Source organism: Apostichopus japonicus, chromosome 16, assembly GCF_037975245.1.
Source record: "Apostichopus japonicus isolate 1M-3 chromosome 16, ASM3797524v1, whole genome shotgun sequence".
NCBI classification, from domain to species: domain Eukaryota; kingdom Metazoa; phylum Echinodermata; class Holothuroidea; order Aspidochirotida; family Stichopodidae; genus Apostichopus; species Apostichopus japonicus.
In genome coordinates, this window is record NC_092576.1 from 21,752,236 (window position 1) to 21,776,391 (window position 24,156).

At 35.9% G+C, this 24,156-nt stretch overlaps 1 protein-coding gene and 1 long non-coding RNA gene across 2 annotated transcripts in view; one reads left to right on the plus strand and one right to left on the minus strand.

The window, feature by feature from the left end:
- Positions 1-24,156, minus strand: part of LOC139982813 (uncharacterized) — an 890,000-nt gene that overhangs the window by 14,475 nt on the left and 851,369 nt on the right. Inside the window, exon 82 of the mRNA XM_071995913.1 lies at positions 12,540-12,748. Within this exon, the coding sequence (XP_071852014.1) occupies positions 12,540-12,748 (209 nt within the window). The remainder of the gene's footprint in view (positions 1-12,539; positions 12,749-24,156) is intronic.
- On the plus strand, positions 11-24,156 carry LOC139982833 (uncharacterized). The gene is made up of 4 exons (XR_011798389.1): positions 11-5,148; positions 5,863-7,299; positions 16,936-16,967; positions 20,885-24,156. It is a non-coding gene; the product is annotated as an uncharacterized lncRNA (long non-coding RNA).

Below are 24,156 nucleotides of genomic sequence, written 5' to 3' on the forward strand. Positions count from 1 at the left end.
AGAAGCAGAGTAATCATTGTGTAAGATGTAGAAGAGGTAGAGGAATGTCCTCCTAGTAAGGTTTAATGTTTACCAAAACAATAAAAATAAGCAAAAAACAACAAATAACAAGGAAATAATCACACTTGATTGATCTTTCTGAGTCTTGTGTTTCAACGATTGCACAAAAAATATATTAGAATGGGTATATTAATGTAGATAATAAATGGTGATAGTTGGAACTGCTGTATGTAAATTGTGATTGATAGTAATTGTGACATGTATAGTTGTTCACATTATCAGAATTAGCTAATTGTGCGTATCGTTGCGTTCCGAGGGGTCCTTAACACGGCCAAGAATACTGCCAAAAGATCTGTATGGAGAAATCATTGCTAACCTGAGTATCGGTTAACCACCACAGGAGAGCAACTAGAGACTAGGCCAGGTTTCAAACACACAACAAAAATGACTCTGCGCACAAGACTTTAGAGTGTGTGAGTGCCAGTTCTTCAGAAAAGAACAATTTAGCACGCATTTTTGAGACAGTCTCACTCTGGTCCATATACCACGCAATATAACAGTACAACATGTCAAGTACAATCCCTTTAACTATTTAATTAACAACAATAACATTATGCCCCCAAACATGTGCAGACATGTCGTAGACATTTAACTTAATGATAATGTTGGTTCACTAAATCAATAACTCTCTTAATTAGTCTATAAAACACAGCAATTAACATTTAACCCCCTAAAATTACATCCTAATAGATTATGAATATTCATGACATGGCTGGCTATGAAGCTAAGTACAGTTTACTACAGATGAGTATAAAGGCCATTCACGTTACAATATGTTTTACTTTACAATTAATTTAAAGTTGTTTAGACATGTGGAATACAACAGTGTACACAACAAATGGAGTAATACAGATTCCTTGTAACAACTGCATGCCCTTTCCCGAACGGATCACGTGATTTACATCGTGTGTTATTTTTGGTATATTTATTGACTATATTGTTCATCTTTGTGACTCCATCTTACTTTAAATGAGAACTAAATTGTTTGAGATTGGTCGAGTTTACTGGTAAAATTTGAAATCTAGAAATACTGAATATAAAAGCTGAAATATTGTTTCTTAATCTTAAAGTAGTTTAAGATGCAACAAAGTTTTTCAACGCTATAGCGGGATGGCAAACCTGCAAAAACTTGCACTAAAACGGAAGAGGAATGGAAGGGAGAGGAGTAGGTCGAGGACATAGCAACATTCTTTACTGGGAGCAACAACTGATCCTCTCGGGTTATTTCAAGAAAAGTATAAACAAAAAATGTAAAATTACATACAAACAAGCAGAAATATTAATGTTACTTAATATTTAAGTATTTATTCAATATCAACCTTTTTATCACACTGTATTCGTTGTTATTTCATTATTGATTCATATCCAATTTAACAATAGTATAACTAATTTAATAACTCAGTTAATTTTCTGTCCCCATTTTCAGGAGGGGGTATAAGGCGATGTCCACCTCCCATTTTGAAAATTGTTGTTTTTCGAAAAAGGCTTAGATGCAAAATGGTGCTATCATTTCCATTTTATTAAGTACATTCTTAAATTTTCCCTTTTTTTGGTACAAAAACTTTAGCAATTTTGGGTGAAAACACGAAAAAATAATGTGCACGCTTGCGAAAACCATCCGGCCATATCACATATGAAAAAACAGAAACAATGTGAATACAAATATATGGCCACTCAGAGAAACACTGCAACCGCGCGCGTAGCGCATTCATTTTTGAGGTGACTGTTCATTACATCCTTTTTCGTGGTTGACCCCCTTCCCTCCGCAAGTTGCCCACATGTTCTTGAGGTGGCTTTTCATTACTTTCTCTTTAGTAGTTGATCCCCCCAGCCCTCCCCCATAATCCATGTTGCAGGAACAAGGGCGGCGGAACTGGGGGGCACGCGCCCCCCCCACACTGAATCCTCGGGTTAAAAATGTGCCCTTTTTTTACATAAAAATTGAGGTGTCTCAAGTTAGCAAGAGGCCAGGGAACCAGAATGAACACTCGGGAAGGGCCGTTTCCGGCTATCTGAGTGGTTTGTAAAACCAAAAATTTTCTTGTACGCTCCGCGCCAACCGATGGTGGCGCTCCGCTCAGATAGTCGTGCATACAACTTTGCAAATCCTGGCTACGCCCCTGACTTTTAATGAATTTCTGCGGGTCAAACTCAGAGCTATTTCGAATGGAAAAAATTTGTTAAGATAAAACAAGAAATAAACTCTTAATTTGGAAGATTCCTACATTAGCAACTAGCATGATTTCACCTCATTTTGTCTCAAAAGAAAACTTGTTCATTGTTTCCCAATTTGCACATTGGATATTGCAGTGCTAGTATGCATATTTTCCTTGGGGGGGGGGGTGTTGATGGAGTGATGTGTATACGCAAATAAGATAATACAATAAGAGTTATAAAGGGTACTAAATATAAGGCTGCATCAGTCCAATCGAATTTTTGCAAAGTGCCCTTTGATGTCGGTGCCCCCCAGATTAAAAGTGCTTCCGCCGCCCTTGTGCAGGAAACATAAAGAGAAATAGGAATGAAATGACAAGAAATGCAACGGCGTTGTCCCTTGGCTTGGAATATACTCATCCATTGACGTAGGCCTGATGCTGAAATAATATGGTTGCAGTTTTTTAGATTCAGATCTGTGTAGAGAACCTTGCGAATTGGCGTATATCCATTTACAAAAGTGTGGGGTCCGAACCAGCCAAGACTGTACTGTGTGAAAATGTTAAAGTCAATGGGAACATGCATCTTAAATAGTGTAGGGGAATGACCACCCCCCCCCCCCCTCATGGGTTCTATGCCCATGCTTTGACCTAATTGATTGGTTGGTATCACTTTATAAATAATAATAATATACAAAATATACGATTAATCCATATGGTACTGTAATAATAGTATCATTTGTTTTCTGTATCTTTGTGATGACTGGGGGAAATAGGCGCTTTTTGAATATTTCATTTATCTTTTTATACAATGTAACGGTTACAGTGGACATTCATTCATTTTTTTTTTCATTTCATTATTCCAGTATAAATTTACAGAGAAATTTATAAATAGAATAAAAATATAACAATATACAAAACATCAAAATACAGGTTAAGACATATAAAAGTTTATGAGACTAAGTTAATAGTGAGACATAAAAAGCGTTACAAAAGTTATCAAAATTATCAAGACGCTACAACAAAGGATCTAAGAAGCTGTCTTTACCAGTTTACAAGAAGGGGCTGCTCTGTAAATAAAACAAGTTCTTAAAGAGAAAAAAATTCTAAAACATTTTCAAAAAGCTACAATAAAGGATCTAAGGAGCCGTTTTGTACAAATAGGGCTGCTCTGTAAATAAACAAGTTCTTAAAGAGTATACTTCTAAAAGATGGCGTGATATTTGGATTTCTCAAATTATAATTTGTTTTATTGTACAGAGAGTTGAGCTTGGAATGTAGAGGATGTTCGTTAGAAGTTTGAATATTTTTGACAAGTCGTATAAATTCATTCATAGCAGATTCATTGACTCTATGTACAAGATTCTCATAATTAAACCTGAACATTTTTGAACAAAATTTAAGAAAACTTTTTATTCTTCTCTTATCTTTAACGTGTACAAAATGATACCACACTGGAACCGCATATACTAGGATCGGCAAGACAGACGCCGCGATCACCCTTTCTACTTTATCACTGGAAAAGTATGGGACAGTGAATGCTAATGTTGAAACAATATAATAAACTTTAGCTAACAATTTCGAGATATGATTTGTAAAAGTTTAACTTATCGTCAATGAACACTCCTAGATATACAGTGCAAGAGGTATGTTCAACGCACGAGCCCTGAATTATAGTTCTCTGTTCTTTAACATTCATTAAACCTTTGTGCTTAACATTTATATTTTCAAACAAGATTTCTTTTGATTTCTTTGGATTCAAAATGAGATTTTTCTGCTCACACAAGCTAACAATTCTAGAAATAAAGTTCTGATATTCATCTTGATCTTTACTGTGTGTGCTTTTACTGATTTTGCAGGAAACAGCAGTATCATCTGCATATTTAATAACATTGCAGTTGGAACCTGAGCGTAGCTCATCCGTGTAAATGGTGAAAAGTAGAGCCGATAAAGGACCCCCTTGAGGAACGCCAATTTTAATATTCGATTTAGAAGAAAATCCCTTCTGTAATTTCACTTGCTTAGACCAGCCTTGTACAAAGTTTGCAAGCCAATGAATAAGCCATGGTTCTTCAATAAAGCTACATAGATCTTGAGATCTTCTATTAAAAATAAATGCAAAAATACTTGACAGTTCGTCAGAACAATATTTGAAAACCAACCACGAGATGTTGTCGAAACCTGAGGCAATTCCACTTTTAACCAGGCTAAAATATTTTTTAACTTCATTCTTTACGAATACTACAGGTATATCATTAGTTCTTTCTGGAAAGATCAAATTTACATCCTTAATAACAGCACTGTTAAAACGTCCAAAATGTTTATTTTAATTCAACTCCAAGTTCACTAGATATCAAGTTTTTGTGATGGTCACCCAAGGGCGGCGGAACCGGGGGGCACAGCGGGCACGTGCCCCCCACTTTTCCTCAGGTTAAAAATGTGCCCTTTTTCTACATAAAAATTTCTAAATAAAAAAAGAGTTTTCAAAGCGAAACCACGTCGAATGAAATATTTCGGGAAGTTTTAAATGTTTACTACCATAGGCGTAGGCAATTTGATTGGGGGGGGGGGGCTGTAACGACTTGCCCGAAAAGTATAACCAAAATTGTTTGCGCGCTCCGCGCGCATTCAACATATTAAGGTGCATATTCTATAGCCATGCATCCGTTATTACATTGCATGCCAATAACATACAATCATTTGCCGTGTTATTACCCTTCCATATTGGTTAGAATTATTGGGAAAGTCGTTACAATAATAATGATCATAATAATATCAGTTTAACCATTGAAAAACACATAGCAAATTATTTTTCTTTCAGTAGGTGCCCGAAAAATTCTCAGCATATTTCCTGAATTTTCACCAAAAAAATTGGTTGCCCCCCCCCCCGGCCTCCTACGCTTATGTTTACTACCACAAGGCTTCTAACATTCTGGTGAGTGCCATTATGCATATTCAATTTGCTAAAAAAATCCTAATGCATTTCCAAAAATGCATTGCTATATTACATTGACTTTATAATAAGCAGAAGCCATTTATAGCCTACTATGAATAATGAGTATAGTTTTAATATCCCATAACCTACCCCATCCTTTCGTACTTTGACATATTTCATTTGCTTTCATGCATGTATCGATCGCGTACGTATGCAGGGACTTAGACTTTATAATGATTTCATCTCATTTTGTCTCGAAAGAAAACTTGTTTCCCAATTTGCACATTAGATATTGCAGTGCTAGTATGCATTGTTTCCTTGAGGGGGGGGGGGGGTGTTGATGGAGTTATGTGGAAATGCAAATAAGATAATACAATAAGAGTTATAAAGGGTACTAAATATCAGGCTGCATCAGTCCAATCGAATTTCTGCAAAGTGCCCTTCGACGTTGGTGCCCCACCAGAATAAAAATGCTTCCGCCACCCTTGTGGTCACCGGGTTTGCTTACAGATTTTAGCAGGCTCCACAGAGAATTAGAATTTGATGTCACTTTCTCAAAATAAAAAGATCTATTTTTGTGTACGTGCTTATTGATTTTTCTTTGTAAGCTGTTTCTCTTTGTAGTATCACCAGTTTCGATTGCTTTCATCTTCTCCTTTTCTAATTTCTTTATTGTCTCATCCGCTGGTAATCTCTTCATCATCTCCGAGGCAGGTATAATCTTATGTAGGATGCATATATCACTAGTGAAGTTAATGTAACATGAAACCACTTCAGTTAGCTCATGCAAGGTATTGCAGTTTTCTGTAAAAATACTCCAGTCAGGTGAGTCCAACATTTCTCTTAAGTTTTCGATATTGTTCATACTAATGTCCCTCTCCCTTCTTCTAGTCTTCTTTTGGAACAGGCGATGTTTCTCTGTGTACTTTGGTATGACGCATATGCTGATATGGTCAGATGTGGCTATGGAATGTAGTTTCCTAGCATGGTAATTATCGTCTTTAACATACATAGCATTCAGAGTAGCCTGTGATCTCGGACGTGTGATGAAGTTGACAAGGATTTTGTAGCCCATAGTCTCAAGGAGAGGAACTCTGTTTCTGTTGATGTCCCCTAAAATGAGGACGTTAGATCGTGGGTTGTTTTTCAAAATTTTTGTTAGTGGCTTCTTCATCTCTGCATCAGCAACTGGAAAATTTGATGTAGGAGGGGTATAAATGTTGACAATGATGATACTGATTGTACCACTCGGCAAAAAACGGGGACACGCACTCACAGCCAGTAGCTCAATGTCAGGCGTTGATAAGGTTATAGATACTTTGGGGCGGCAAATAGCCCATTCTTTAGAAACATTTAAATTTTGGACCTCCACCATTTGCCGAGAACTCCCTGTCATAGCGAAACATATAGAAATTCTCCAGTTGTAAGGCCTCATCGGTGACCAAGTGTTGTGGGATCTCGTGGTTCCATGACTGACATCCGTATTTTTGAATCTTTGTTTCCTGTAGGGCTATGAAACAAAAGTTTGGCATATTTACGATAGTCTGTTCTAAGTGTGTAAACTTGCCCTGAATACTGTTTATGTTGGAGGAGAATCCATAAGGAAAACTGAAGTTAGCAGGCTTCGTTTGTCTTATTCTCTTCTGTATACCAGCTCGTTTGCCTCTCCTTCGACGAACAATAGATAGTTCTTTCAATTTGTTCAGCACCCGTGGCTCCAACAAAAACTCTGTCATGTGGGCTTTAATGCTGTATAACGTACATGCTCCATACTGTACAAGGTTTGGATTAGATCCATTCTCCATGGACTTGTAAAGGTATAGTCTGTGCATAGGCCTAACAGTTAGGTTTATAGCAAAGTTGAGATAGAGTTAACACAATGAGTAGATGTTAAGATACAGCTTCATCCTCGAAAAAATACGTTCAAACAGACTGATTAGTTAGTTGTTAGTTCTTTAAACAGCAAATCCCTCCACAATTAAATACGTAAAACAGGCAAGACAGCAGCTAAAAAAAATGAGAAAATTCAGCTAGTGAAGAAACTATGCAGGCAGCTCAGTAGGAAGCGCCCTCATAACATGCTGTCACCAAGAACCGTGTTTGTCATGTTTCCTTATTTATTTCTTAGCATATGAGTAAAGAGGAAGGAAGGTAAGCGATTCGGACTGGTTTATTTTATTAATTTTGTTCTATCATTCTTACGTCAAGAGGTGTACCAGCCTAATCTTGGTTCTGATTTGATACTGTGTTGGTATCGACCACTGATTTTAACTGTCAATTAAAGTGTTTATTCTGATTGTTAACTTGTAGGGTCATTTTCATTGTACACCGGGGTCAGAAATGTGTACTACAGTATGTTAGCGTGTGTTATTACTATGATGTAAACTATGTGGAAGAAAGTCTGAAAGGGATGATGACAGCCTTCTCAGTCTTTCTAATTTCGTTACCTACAATTAAGTTGTAAATTTGAAAGCGATTTCTAATTGTCGTTGTCCATTACCAGTTTTAAACTTCGATGGAAAATTTAATCCACTTTCACCTGTTCTGTGCAGCTAAAAATAGTACAGTATAAAATTCAATGTTTAAAGATTGAAGAGATATAAGATTTCATTAAACAAATCTTACAGGATCTCCTATGCTTGGCTTTCTTGTTCGTGTTGTTGTTTCTTTGTTTATGTCAGAGAAATGTTGCAAAATATATCAAATTCATATATTTCTTGGTTAGTAGAACAATATGTCATATTTCCCAAATCGGCATGAACCTTTGTGTTATTTGTTTTACCAATATTACATTTCAATTCTCCCAAAGTGTATTATTTCGAGTGATATTTTTTCTCCGTGGTTACAGTTATTCCTGGAATGGCGGTACTGCACATATAACATAGGTTACGTAGCTATCGTTTCTGAGGTATACTTTCAATACGATTTAACTATAGTATTATTCGTTGTAATGGCAAAACCTTAAAACAACCGATATCGATTACAAAATTGACACTATAAAACACCGGGTGCTCACACTTTTCATCGTAGGTGTCAAAGAAGCTTAAGAGTAACTTGATATTACGTTTTCAAGAACAAAACAATCGACAGGGCTGGCTAACGTTATTAGAAATCACAACATTCTGTTCTCATATTAAATGGTTTATCAGTTGAAGGGTAACCCTTTTCCTTTTAAGGACCGACAAATGATAGCACAATTTGTTAGCTTTATACACCAAAAGGGAATTATAAAAAAAATATTGAATAAACTTCAAAGATTTTTAAAGTGAAATTCATTCTACTTTATTGAACAGAAATGTTCTTCATAGAACTAGGCAATTAAGAACCCGCACTATTTGTAGTTACATGTAAGTAACACTGAGGGATATTTAAATATGAGTTAATTAGGCAAACTTCCTTATACCAACTAGAAGTACATTAGGGGGAAAAACAAAGAAAGGGAAATAAAAAACATTCCTCCTATCAAATTGGGAGAGGAGCAAGTGAGGGAACTATCAAGGAAATCAAGTTTGCTCATGTAAAATATATGAACAGATAAATAACCAAATTATGAGAATACGTTGTAATATCATTGCATATGACATATCACTGAATGGCTATTAGATATGTCCAGCTGGTATAAAATAAAATAATGCATTATTTCCAGCCACTGCTAGACACAAACTGACCTTCTTAACATCGGTTTCCATGGTCACTTTATATGACAATTTTAGTTAGAACATTCCAGGTGTACAATAGACCTGTGGCTCGTTTATATTTCTATATTCATTAGCTTTAACTGGCTCGTGTCATCTATTATTATGCTAAGTAGGTATTTATGGGAGTTCCAGGCGTGTCATCTTTTCTGTTAACTAATTTACTTTCGATAACTATTGTTTGAGTCAATCATCTGTATAGTGTAAGCTCTGACTGTATTTGTACAGAAAGCAACTGTAGAAGCAGAGTAGGCCTACTCTGTGTACTAAAACGGTTATGATGTTATCGGGTAGAATCATGGAATGAATTTGACAGACTCTCTGAAAACTATCAAAGTACAAAGGGGGATGGCGAAGGGAGGGGTGATGGTACGTAAATTTAAGGTGTCTGAAGGGGAGTGGATCAGAGGTGGCTTGACTAACTTACTTCAGACTGAGATTGGGGTAAAATATTAGTCCAGATAGGGAATAAACACTCTGTGTTACATTTAGTTTTATAGTAAGACCAACAAAACTCCCAAAGTGTATTATTTCCAGTGATATTGTTCTCCGTGGTTACAGTTATTCCTGGAATGGCGATACTGCACATATAATATATGTTAAGTAGCTTTCATTTCTGAGGTATAATACTACACATTATTCTTAGTAGGCCTATGTAAAGGAAACAATGGACATGAAGAAACAAAGAAAACACGATTAATTGATAATGGAGCTAGAGATAAAACAAACCACTGGGTTACAGGAACAAAGGGGTGATGATAGGGTTAGGATGGGAGGAGGGTAAATGTGAATCGAAAAGGGAAAGGCGAAGAACCAAGATGGTATTGAGGATTTGTTGAAGGGGGAAAGTATGGTAACAATGGATTGCTAGAAAGGAGGTGTTGTGAATGTATTGAGTGAAACCTGTATAAGAATGACTTATGAGTGAATGTTGGGTTGGGTGTAATTAGGGTGTAATGAGGAGGGTTGGGTGTAATTAAACAACATTATTTATTTTAGGACAATGCAGGGATTTTATGATGGATTCAAGTATGAAGTAATATTAAGTACGATTATAAATATTAAACAATGGGAATATTTTAATCAAGTCTTTTTGTATGAATTTAAATGTCCCAGCTTTGTTTTCTTATTCTTTAAAATATTGAGTGAAATAAATTATAAATTCAATTGATTTGGTAAGACATATATTTCAAAATATACAGCAGACGTTAATGTGTTTCTGAGTGGATTACATTTTTACCGCTGGAATTTAGAAGATGCAGATTAGCCTTAAATTATTTTTAAATAATTAAAAGCAATACAATTATTTTTTATAAATAAATTAGTTACAATTACTCTATTTATCTTTTCGCTTTGATATTGATTTATTTACTTATATTTATTAACTATTTTTGAAACTGCAACAACTAAAACTGTTATATTGGTTGTTTGTTTGGTATACATTTTTAGTTTTGTTAGAGTAGTATAATTTAATTGGTGGGTTTTGAACAATACATTTATATGTTTTTGCTATTTTTTATTGCCATCATTCACTATTTTACTATTAACAATGTTAAACATATTTTGTAAATAAAATTTACATGATTAGACACATTTTTTGGAGGTTTTAATTTCAAAGGTAATATCTATCACTTATAAAACTCAAAATTTCTATTTTAAAATATTGATTATACTCACTAGAATTATTAAAATCCAAATACCTTGTTTATATAACTCTTGTTTGATCTTAATAAACATTACTATCATTCTAAAATCCATGTCTGAGTTAAACTGTAACAACAATCCAAACAAAGAACGTTTTAAACAACCCCCACCCACCCCTTCAACCCTCTCTACCAACCCCTCTCTAAAATAATTGCCTATTATACTCTCACACTCAAACCACAGTTCATAAACTGTTCTTTGAAATCGCTGAAATAAAATTCACGGATCAAATTAACAGTTAAAGGAAACTTGAAAGTATTCGAAACACCGAAAGATGAAACATGGCGGAAACGATGTCACAGCAGAATGTAGCACCGAGAAGCTTAGGCTTCGCAGAACTGTCTGATTGTAAACGTTAGAGTAGCCTATATGCGAACATTCTTCGCGCTGGAGCTGGATAGCGCGATGTATAAACAACGAAGAGTCTGCTGTTAAAACTTATCTTGTGTTACACATAGACAACCACATCTACTACATATATGGCGGATTAAGGAGTTTTTGAAATAATATCTAATTTATAAGTAGTTTCACCGAAAATTAAGGAAGAAATTAATCTGTATGCAAACAAGGTTTTGTTGTGATTACTGTAGGTACTGTATGGAGCGTGGGTTATGACGCAATCTTCTATAGCATAGTTGATGTCACGTTATGTACTGTTCAAATCATATTGGAAGTGTCCATCCTTAACGATTAAAAAATCATACTTTGACAACATGTTTTGAAAATTAATTTTTAAGGTAACTACTTTGGGCCACCAGACAATCCTTTTAATCATAGGCGTACGAGGCAGGGGGGGGGGGCAGACTGCCCCCCCAAATTTCCAGAGGACAAGAAATTCGGGCAAAACTCCTGAAAAATTCGGGCAGCCTAAAGAGGAAAATAAAATATATATATATATATATATATATAGGTATAAATAATGTACACTCGTACAAAGTTTGTGCTATTACTCGAGTTTCATGCTTCTTCGCAATCGTCAGATAGCTAATGATCATTAGTGTACATTATTTATACCTATCCAGCTCTATACCCAGGTATACTGAGCACTCTTCACCTGGAATTAATGCCATCTATCATATATATATATATATATATATATATATATATATATATATAACACCACCGTAAGCGCAGCTCATCTGGGCTACCACGCTTTTTGCACTATCAACATTTTTTCGAACTAGTCAACTGTATACCTGGACATCCCCGACATGAGTGTACATAAGAAACGCTTTCTTGTTCATGGATGGGGGGGGGGGGGATAGTGCCTACAAGCCTAGAAGTACAGGTTTATCATATTCTTTGTTACATTTTATACTGTTTTGTGAGACAAATTGCAGTCTCACCCGACACAGCGACATTATCCCGCCTACGTGTCGTTGAACAATGTATGTTTTTCTGGAGGTAGCTGAGTACTGTGTTAAAATAATAAATACGGTAACTAAATAGGAGCTTAAAAAATATACTGTCCTATTTTTCCCCTTCAAAGTGATGTTACCATTTTTCTTCTTCTAATTTACCAAATAGTGTAAAGTGTAAATTTCTAAAATGTGAGATTATAAAATAAAGAATGTTTAGATGCAACTTGCAAGGCCTCAGAAGTGCCATTTCCAGCAATCTGAGAGGCATTTTTGCCCAAAAAAAATTCTTGTACGATACGCGCCAACCGATGGTGGCGCTCCGCTTAGATAGTGTCACGTGAACTTTCGGGCACAAAAAGTTCTGCCCCCCCAAACTGAAATGGTCCCGTACGCCTATGCTTTTAATCCATTATATTTTGTTTTCTTTATCTTAAACCCTACAGAATTCCTATCACGATGGCCTACTTTATTAAAATAAATCCACATAAACTAGTTAAATCCAATCTTTGACATAAAAATACAGCAGAGTTTACATTCTCTGTTGTTAGTTTAATATTGATAACTATTATAAATTACATTAATTCTCTGTTTAACTTAATTATGATTCTAACATCTACACCGGAATACTTACTTCAGCTCCTTCAAGCTTGTACACTGTGAGGAGTAAGACAAGATGGCCGCCAAATCTTCATTAGTTAGTGTCCTGTGGTCGTCAAAGATCACCAGCTTCTGGAGAGAACTCAGGATAGGGAGAGAGAGACCAGACTTAAGGATAAGGTTCAGACCAGACTCATCAACTCTAGGAGAGCAGCTTCCTAGATACACACAGGAGATAGGAATCTAGAATGAAAGAATAGAGTTACTGATAATAGAGTAGATAGAGATAAATATATTGGATTTGGTAAGGATTAGAGTACTTATTATATCATAAATAATAAAAAATAACAACATAAAAATAAAGGAAAGTAAAGCGATAAACAAGGACAATTAGGTTATGTTTATTTGTAAAAAGGAATACATTGTTGGAACGGAAATAAGGGGTTGATTTTAGGGGGAATTGAATACAGACAGAAATAAATGGTTTAGATTGGAGAAAATAGATTGGTTATGTAGGATTATAGGATTATTTGTTATTGTTTAACGATAAATGATTAATTAAAGGATTATTGCTTGTAAGGTTTAATAAAATAAGAATGCAAGGATACAAATGAACAGACTCAGAGTAAAGCAATTTTAAGTTATTAATTAATAGGAAACACATCTCAAAGACGGGATGAGAAGGTTACAAAATTGGGTAATCAAGAATTGAGATTATTCTATCTTTTGAAGAAATATATTGATCACATTTATTTAATTGTGTTTTTAATTTTGAACTTTCAGAAGTAAAATGTAATTTAAAATGTAAATTGTAGTCACTTATGTAATTGGAATCATGAAAAGGAAACCTCAACTTTAACCAATGCAACGGTTTTATAAGGTTGAAATATTTTTGGAAGAATTAATGGTTAAATTACTTAATCATTGAACCAAATCCCTCGATTCAACGTGAGTTGTAATCATTTCCAGTTTTTTTTCTTCATTTGGAACGGGAATCCTGACAAAGTTAAGAGACTTACTATGTATAACCTAGTTGAAAAGGGAGGTTTAAAAATAATAATAAATGTTCATAGCTTTGTGGAAGCTCTTAAAACCTCATGGGTCAAGCGTTATTGTAATAATGCCAACACTGGGTATTGGAAGCTCTTTTTTCATTCCTCTCTTTCACCGTTCGATAAAGAGTTGCTTTTCAAAAATAATTTTCATGTGGAGGATATTTCCTGATATCAAAAATATCTTTATTAAGCAAATTTGCATGACTTGGAGTAAAGTCACCTTTAAGAATCCTTCAGATCACTTTGGTGATCAAATCCTTTGTAATAATCATTTTATTAGACTTGATAATACCATTGTATATGACAAAAAACTTCACGTTGCCGGTTTACTGTTTATTAAAGATATATTTTTGCCAGATAGGAAGCCATTGTCCTTCAATGTCCTTCAAATTAGCTGTTACTGATAATTAAGATATAATAGAGAAGCAGATGTAGATCAACTTCATGCTTCAAAAGAGAACGGTTGATAAGGCTCGAACTAGTATTTTAATTAACAAATTATTTAATTATTTGACCAAATCCTACGATTCAACGTGAATTTTAATTATTTCCAGTTAATAAGATTTGTTTAAATGATGACGTCTATCTCTGTTTAGTTCTTCAGCTATTAGAAGCTAATTAATTTTATTTAATTACCATCACATGGAATTTACCGATTGTCCTGACTTCATTCCTAGGTTTGAGTGTGACTTAACTTCTAGTGAATTTTTCGAAATGTAACATATGCTTTCTTCCTTTGTGTTTGTAGACATTCCTAATGGCGGTAATGCCTATGATCTTAACTTTCTAAAAGGTATCGTTTCTTCCAATTAAATAACACCAACCGCTTTTTAAATCTATTTCATTGAACGTAATGTTATGATAACATAATGTTATCATCTAGAAATGCATGTATCTTATCCCTGAGCGCTTAATTAATTACTACTTTTCAGTTTAATCGGGTTGATCAGGTCTTCATTGTAATATCTTCTGTTACAATGTGAACATTTAGCGGACAAATGTAAATTAACAAACAAGAGATAAATCGGTTAATTACAAGTTAAATGTGAGGATGTCGCCCTTTTAAAGCAAACATCTGTTTTCGATTGATACAAGTTGAAATTAGTGGCGCACTTTCAATTTTAAAAACGTTTTTGCGTTTTAAACTGGGATGATGTACATGGACATATCTCTGGTTGCTTGAAAATGACGTACGACTTTTAAAATGACTAAGACCAAAACAAGATGTAACTGAAGGCGGAATACAACGTTCGAATAACTACCAGAAAGACTTAAACGACAGTTTTGCTTTTAAATAATTATCTTTTTATAATCATTTTGTAATATAATTTGACTTAAATTAATATATTGGTGTACAGGTTTTAAAGCTCTCTATTAAACAAACTATATTTCACATTTAGTGTCAGGTATATCGGCAGGAGTTCGGTCATTCAACTTATAATTATTTAATAAATAACATTATTTCAGACAGTCTGCTTTGTAAAATGAAACTGTGGGCTTTTTATATAACTTGCTGTAACTTCAGACCACGAAGATTGAATAATTTAGGTCCTTACAATGATCATTGTGGATTGCTATATATTGACTTGTAGGAAGGCCTAGACGACAGAGTTATGTAAGAACGAGTTGGACCAATTTTTGTGATTTACTTTTTTTTAAAGAAAACAAGGTTTCTACAGTTTGTTTATGTATATTTTTTTAGCTAGAATAAGTAATTGTTCGCGAAATAAAAGTCGATTTACATCTGTCAGTCGAGAATTTTAATGACTAGTTTTAGATTCACTTAAGTTATAAGCTTTAAAGCAAACTCAGTGATCCAACTGTATTTTATTGCAAATTGTCAATTCCTTGTTAGGTTAGATATGCTTTAACTGGGCCTTTTGTGATAATCAGTCAAGAACTCCGGGTAATATTTTTTATTTATTCATGATTTAGAATTTCCAAGAAAACTGTCTTCTTTCTAAAGGTATGCCTGCTATGGTGATATTTTACTGAATGTTTAAGACTTCTAAGGTAACCATAGCCTATATTAGTTTTGTTCATTGCTAATTAGGCTGTGGCCTGGTCAATATAACAATTCTAGCCTAGGCCTCTATACCATACCGTCAAATTATGTCACTGATCAATATTACTGTTTTAGCTATTACTATTAGCAGCAGTTTCCTCTCCAAAAAATAATCCAACCTTAAAATCCAGTCGACAGGTCAATTGTAACAAACAACTGAATGAAACAAGCAACATCTGCAACCTCCACCAATATAACACTAAACCATTCATTGTCAGTGATAGATGTACACAGGTATTCAATAGCATGAGTCACCGATTTCAAATACAGGTGTTTCTTACATCGGTCTAGACATTTTGGCGCCAATAAAGAAAATCAGCATTGTTGGAGAGACTCAACGTTGTACATGCCCGGTGAAAACAGACAGTTTAAAGAAATGATGTCAATTGGGTATATAGTAAGAAAAGAGTCGAGGCTCTGATGAAATTGATTAACCCGATGATTGAAGACTAATTTCCGTAGTTGTTTCTTGTGAACCTTTTTCTGATTTTCATGTTGATGCCAAGTAAGAAATTAATTAAATGATTTCCCATGTCCCATCTGGGTCACGGTAACATAAAGTGGATGTTTGCCCCTACAACTCTTAATTTTCTCTCCTGTAGGTTATTACAGTGTTCTTCTCGCTTAGACAATGAAGATTGTATCATATTTAACTTCATTACATTAGGGCGAAACCCTTTCAATTCGAGAGGCATTGAAGACTCGCCCCAAACCGCGTGTGGCCATCTGAAAAAGTTAACTTTCCGTGGCTTGCAAGTGATGTTTGTTTGTGTCGCTACAAAATGCAGACAGTACAGTAATGAAACGTGATACCTTGTTATCTTTAGCTGGACCTGAGATGTCCATCGCTGTATTGTTTGTACACTGTGCTGTGGGTATTGACCGCAGCTGTATGTACTGACTGTACACTAGTGTCTAATTACCGATGGTAGCAAGCTGTGTGTGTATTTTCTGGGATCGATGGTGGTGTTTAACACTTCTGTTACACCTCATTCGAAACTAGGTCAAATTACCGGCATTAGACGTTTCTTTGTACGCGGGTCTTCACACCCTTTAACAGTGTACGTACACCAAGAAATCACAAGGAAAACAGTCATATGTTACGATACGGTAAGTTGCAAAACATTGGTAACATAGTGTAATTTGGTTGTTTAGTCAGTTTCCTTTGGGTTCACCCTATTCTTAATATTATTATATCAAGCTTTATAGCCGGTCTACCACTGTGTGGAGATTGTTTTAGCAAATCGTTGTTATCTTGAGATTCTTATCTATTTATTTTTTCTATCTTTAAATTTTTTCTTCTCTTTCAGTCTCGTTTGATTATAAAATAAAACAGAAAGAGGTTAGTTGTATGATAGTCTAAATTTACTTCATGTTGGTCTGTTTATTTGTTTAGAATGTTTCATCTCCATATCTTTCAGTCTATCTGTAATGCACTATATTCTTATTATTGTTCCTTTACATATTTTTCTTATCTGTTTGTCTCTTGTTTCATCGTTGTATTTTTTGCCCAAATGGCCGCCCATACAGGCGTGGACTGGGATGTAACTACAGAAGGAAGCACATTATTTGGCCAATTTGTGTATATTTCTTGTGAAGTATGAATTCATGGAGGAGTTTGTCGGTAAGCTTGCCCCTCCATTCCTAAAAACGGATCGATTTCACGAGATTTATCAATTGACCAATATATGAGAGGGGATTTTTCTGTTGGCAGATGGAAACGACTTTGAGAAGTCTCAAGTCAATTACGCAATCGAAAACAAAACAGCCAAGTATTTGAATCTGCTTTTGAAGAACTGCTGTAACTTCCCTGTCTGTTTGGTGATTACCCGTCCATATATATAATAGTTGGTTGAATAAATCAAATTACTTTAGGTTGATTGTTTATTAAAAAGACCGAATTTGTGGATTTTGCAAGACTAGGTACAGTAGTGTGAAAGTAAAGGAAATATACATTGCATATAGGCCTACAGTGCACCCACAATAATGTGCTCTTTCCGCCATACAAAATGCCTTTCCCCCATGGTGGTAACATTGTGGAATGACACTTTTTCTATGGCAGAATGAACCGATGGCAGCATGACACGGTCCCCGGTGTACTCTAGTCTTATCTATAGAGAGCAATGTAACTCTGGCCTAGTCCAAGGACTTCAATAGCAATACTCAATGATCCAACGCCAGCAGGAAGAAAAAACATGACATCAGGGACAGCGATTTGTTTCAAATATTGAGGGGGGGGGGACATTTGCTGCGATGCAGGTGCGTAGCAACTTTCATCCCCAAATTGTTTGTGCGCTTCGTGATTTATGTATATGTATATATATATATATATTTATATATATAAATATATATACTTATATATATATATAAATATATATGAGAACCAAGTTTTTCCCAATAGTTTTTTTTTCATCCATAACCTTTATCAAGATTGTCACCAGTCACACGTCATGTTCGACTTCATTGCATCTCCTGTGGATCGATGCTTTTGTAGGTAATACTACGTAAGGGCCCACGATACCTGTCAGCCCCACTTTTCAAGGATTTAAGCCCATTATTTGTTCAGAATTTGAACAATAAAGTCACTTCAAAACATACCCATAATGCACAAAATTCATCTATGGATAACCAATAAAGAAAAACCCCCTTCAACCCCTAACAGACCGGTCAAAATTGCATGAGTAGAGGAAAGTATGATGAGGAATGTTGGTCAGGGAATTTTTGAAAATTCACACACAGTTAATTTATTGGTGTACAAATATTAAAACCTCTTATAGCGGCTACTATAAAACTTCGATATCATAAAAAACTAGAGCAATGGTGCAGAAGCTCATACCTTTATGGCCCACCAAATTTCAGGCCATTTTTCAGATTCCAACAATTTTGGGCCAAGGAGGCCAAACATTTTAGGTTCAAAGACAAATTTATACCCCTAGTTCAAAACTGCAATAACCCCCCCCCCCCCTACTCCGTTAGCAGAATCCTGGCCACACCACTGGCTATAATTCCTATTTTCCCCCTTTAAATCCTATTTTACCCACTCTCTCAAACAATACCACTGACTTACCCTATTACACTTTCTCCCCTCTACCTGAGCAGACATAACTTGTTCACAAGCACACCTTCCCAAAATGTTGGCTGGCTGCCTACATACCTCAGGCTCAAAGACTTCTAAGAATCGGCAAGTGCTGATTGGCTATAGGGCTCTCACGCTTACAGTTCAACAGTTAATAACAACTTCCAGTCCTGCTTTAATTCCACTAACAGCCTCTGCAGAGCTTAACCACAAATGTAAACAAACACTGCAGAGACTGGGAGACAAATTAAAGGAGCCTTGGCAAAAAGGTGAAGGCTCAGATTTTTTTAAACAATGGGGATTAATTGTAATTAATTAACTTTTGACCAAAAATTATTAGGCAACACCTTATTCATACACAATCCAACTATCATCAGTTCAACTTTGAATATGATCCATCAAAATCTTGAGGAGATTGAGATATTTGAAAATATTACAAAGAATGACCCCCAGTGACCCCCTAAATGACATTTGACCTCAATTTTCCAAACACCCCTCGTAACCCTCATCCCGAGGAACTTGTGACCAAGTTTCATTATAACTGGCTAAACACTGTACGAACGGAAGCAATTTGAAAATATAGGGCCGGGGCCCAGGCCACTAAACACCCCTAGTTGATCTTTGATCTCAAATTCATGAACACCCTGAAGGTAAAACTTCCATAGTACTATCGTGACAAACCCTCAACATTGTACCATGGAATCTGTAGGAGAAGAAGCATTTTGCATATTTCCACAAAATGGCCCATTACGGCCCACACGTGACCTTTGACCCCAAATTTTGGACCATCTCTGATGGCCCTATACCCAATGGTCCTTGTGTCCAAGTTTCATTAAATTCCATTACACACTGTTCGAGTGGGAGCGGTTTTACCAATTGTTGACGGATAGAGTGATAGAGTGATAGACGCCGCACTGCAACAATAGCTCACACCAGCATGCTGGTATGAGCTAAAAATATGCTCCAGTGGGGGCGGTCGCCCCCTTCGTTCCCCCCACCCTTGGCTACGCGCATCGATAGAAATCTTGCAGGAAACAGGCCAAATGGAAACCCAGTGAACCCATATCGATGTGGATCATATATATGATTGTACATACTTACACTCATACACAAGAGATGTACAGACATTATTTTAATAATCATGAGTGACAACATGCTATACGGTCACAGAAAGGACCACGAGGAGAAATACACCTCATGCAGCATATGTAAGTTGAAGTTTTAGCCACCGTCAAATTTGATTTGAATAAATAATCTCACGCATTATTTTCAATTTATAGCCACAAAAAAAAAAATATGCAACCAAATATTGGGGGGATATTACATACTATATCCCCCCAACCTAAAACATGGGGGGGACATGTTCACCCTGTCCCCCCATGATCCAATTTAAATTGGAATCCTAGTACTCTTCAAGTACTCTGGAGTTATATCCTGTTCTGGAATATTGTGGATAAATTCCAACTTGAGAATAGCAAAGGTTAAATGAAATTCATAGTTTCCCAGCTCTAGAATGAGATTCAACATGTGAGTGTGTTGGCGACATGTGTTAGCAACATGTGATTGTTAGCAACAGGGAGTGTTAGCTCAGTGGTTAATGCCGGTGCCTTTCAATCATAAGGTCCAGAGTTTGAGTCACTTCAAGATTAATTTATGTTGTCCAGTTACAGAGTTGTTGACAATTGACAATCCATAATCATGGACATTAAAATATGAATGTAAGAGACTGACTTCCGTCAGCTTGATGGCTTCTTCGCGATTTCCTGCTTGCAGGAGGACCTAAAATACAACATACAACATTCCATCATAGATGTGTTATATTGTACAGTAGTTGTGTCACCCAAGCTACTGCAGCATTATACAACACCCTTTCTTGTTCAAGGCATCCAATGCAACAAATCCATAATTTCCAGGGTAACGCTCAATAACCTGCAAATGCACCTTTAGCTTAAATATCACAATTTGTATATGCACATTTTAAGTATTTTACGGACAATAAGCACAGGGTTTTTGAGATGGCAACTATTAACATGTTAAGAGGATCACTCACAATGACCCCTGTAGTGCTATTTTGCTATCTTGATACAAAAGATCCATAGAAATGTTTTTCTAGAGTCATTTGCCAGTGAATATATCTGAATAATTAATTTGATTATGTTATTGTTTCACTTTTGTTTTAAAAGTCACTGAGGCTCTAACGGCTCCATGATGTAATAATTCAACCATATTAAGAAACCCTCTAGTGAAGATGAAGACAGAGACTGTACTGGATAGAAGAGGTCAGGACCTACGAACCTATCAAGCTTCTTTCAGTATCCTTTACTTCTTGACGCACAGAATGACATAGGAATGGTAAGGAAGTTTGCTTGTTTGTTGTGACTGGATTTACCAAACTGCCTTAATAGTGGGTATTGATTTGATTCATTGCAGGAATCTGAAAGTCAACTTTAAAGTACCATTCCAAATATTTGTCTCAAATACTGCACTTTCTTCCTCCCCCGGCCCCCCCATCCCTTCCAAACCAGTATTGGTATTGGATCCTCCCTGCCAATAAGACAAAAAGTGGCCCTCTACATGAAGTAACTTTTGTCTCGTAGCCCTACGAATAAAGAATGCTATTATGGAACGTGGAAAGGGTCAACGTGAGGCGCCGTCCACGCAGGAATGGTCGTTGGCTCAGAAACCGTCCACTTAGAGATCGCCGCTGAAATACGGCAGCCATCCATTTTGAAATCACCGTTTAACGTGAGGTGCCGTCCATTCGGAAATGGACGTTGACTTAGAAACCGTCGCGACTGAGAAATGGTCGTGATTCAGAAATCGTCCATTCAGAGATCGTTCACTCAGAGATCGTCGTCTCAGAGATTGTCCATTTGAGTGACAGTCAAACTTGCATATTAATATCGTGGGCGGGGCGTGAACTTTTCAATCACAGAGTCCCACTCATACTGTACTCTTTCATTGAATTTTAAATCAAAACTTAAAATAGATCAAAAAGATGATATACAACTTGAGGAATTTGTGAAAATCGGTTTCAACAACAGAAGAACAGCAGATTTGTTTCATTGCAGTGAATCAACTGTTATAAAAGGAGGCGTGCTTCTAGGTTTCTGGAAAAAAGATGGATCTTTCGCAATACAAACCTAAGGTTAGTATGATGAGTGTATGAGTACGGTGCTGGTATTCCTCAGCTTGCGGCCAATCACTAATACTATAGACTTGACCCCCATACTCGGTTGTTTTGATCCATTTCATTCAGTATCAGTTCGTATACTCAATCTTCGGGAGTTTGTGCATGTTGGGACGACATACAATTAAGCCCATTAGATTTTTTAATTAATAATTCGTGATTACCAGTGGTAATTTTCCCCAAAAATTATTGATTTGTTAGTATGAATTATAATTTTGCTGTAATGAAATACTTGTATGTTTTAATGAAACATAACTTGTTAAAAATGAGTTATTACTTCATAATGATGAATAATTAATTTGTAACAATTAATGTCGTATTAAGAAGTACCACACATGAAGAATTTTTAACATGCAATTATATACAAATTTTAATTTCATTCAAATTTTAATTTCTTTAAATGATTATTGATTTGTTAATACAATTTATTTATTTTAATGATATACTATCAAATTTGTCATGAAACGTTACTTGGTAACACTGAATTGACTAATTCATACTAAGGTATCATTAAGTGTTTACGATGTTTTGTAAATTTGTAACAGCTAGTGGAATTACTTTGTGTAATGCCCATAGTATTTCATAGTAACAATTTATTAATTCATTATTGTAAATTAGAATTAAATGTTAACATTTGTAGTTACCAGGGTGAACAGCTATGATCATCTATGGTCATCGTGATACACATCACATTTGATGCTCAGTTTTATACCGAAGCATACATGTTCAGTCATCACTTCCTATTATTTTGACAAATGCTGAGCACATGGAAGGTCAAATCTCAGTCAAATTGTTTAGACCAATGAAAAAAATCTGGGCCTAGCGACGGATGTTACTACTTTCCAAATTAGTTATCCCTGTTTGTCTATGAGTTGCCAGTTCCCTTTTGAAGTTACGGGAAACTTCTTCGGCATTTTCGACCCCCAACGTGTGGATTATTTCTTCCATCTTAATTATTTTGGATTCTGGAAACCTTCATTGCATGTGGTCTTGGGTGTACCGAGACTAAATTACTCTCCTGAAAAAGGGAGGGGCGCCGTAGGGACGACTTGAATGAGGCGGGAACAAGAGCGTTCTACTGTAACAGCTCGGTGTACGTTACTGGGCGGGAGCACAGTTGGTACATAGCCATTGTGAAGGGAGGACGAATTCTAATAGGTGCGGCTCAGCATCGACCGGCGATTTGTAAGTGGACGATTCCTGAGTCAACAGCCATTTCTGTACTTCAACGGCGATTTCAAAATGGGCGGCTGTTTCATTTGAGCAATGATCTCTGAGTGGACGGTCTCTGAGTGAACGGCCATCTCTGAGTGGACGGCGCCTCACAATGACCCTTTCCTCGTTCCATATGCTATAATTGTTCCCTTTCTTTGAATTGATTTAACATTCATAATCTGATTATTGCCTTACATAATGCTCTATGGGGTGCCAATTGGTTGAACCCATATAAAGTAAGTGAGGGTAATATGCAAACAATATGTCCAGAAGATTACAACTACAGCAATCAATTTAAGACAGAAAGTTAAAGAAATTAATCTTAATGCTTTCTTGTGTGCCTTAGGTGTGTGTGCTTTGCTATACCGTTGCTGAATGAAGAGAGGTAGGCAGCTGGGAGTGAAGGGGGCAAGCATGGTTGAGGAGGTTAAATTACCTGTCTCGCTTTATCCATAAGAGTCGAGGGTAGTGAGCAGCACTTGCCTCCACCCCCCTCAATGGAAAATTAAAATAGGAAGAAAAAACAACTCCCGCTGAGGTTCTTAATTCCAGTGAAATGTTATTCCTTTTAGTCCTTGGTAAAGACATTAAAATGATTGGATTCTTGCTGGATTTATCCAGTACTTGGTATACCAAGTACTAGATAAATTTAGAACAGTGAAAAAACTTCCAACTAGGCTATGTTCGAAACCGTTAAGGAAGGTCGTAATACCACTGTAGGCGTTTGTCACCTGTATCGAACAATACTAGTTCTGTTTTTGGTGACATATTTGCCTTACTCTAGAGATCAAACATGATTCTAACCAATTTGAAGTCATTTGTGATTCCTAAAGCCGGATCTCGAAAGAGATACTTTCAACAGACTTTTGTTAATGAAACGGGGGTAAACAACAAAGGCAAATTAATATATATATAAACATAATGATACATACGAATCACATAATGTGATTCAAAGAAAGTGAATACGCACAATCAACCCACATTCATATTCAGATAGAAGAAAATGGTGTCATACAAGAATAAAAGTAATACATTTAAGGACGTGGATTG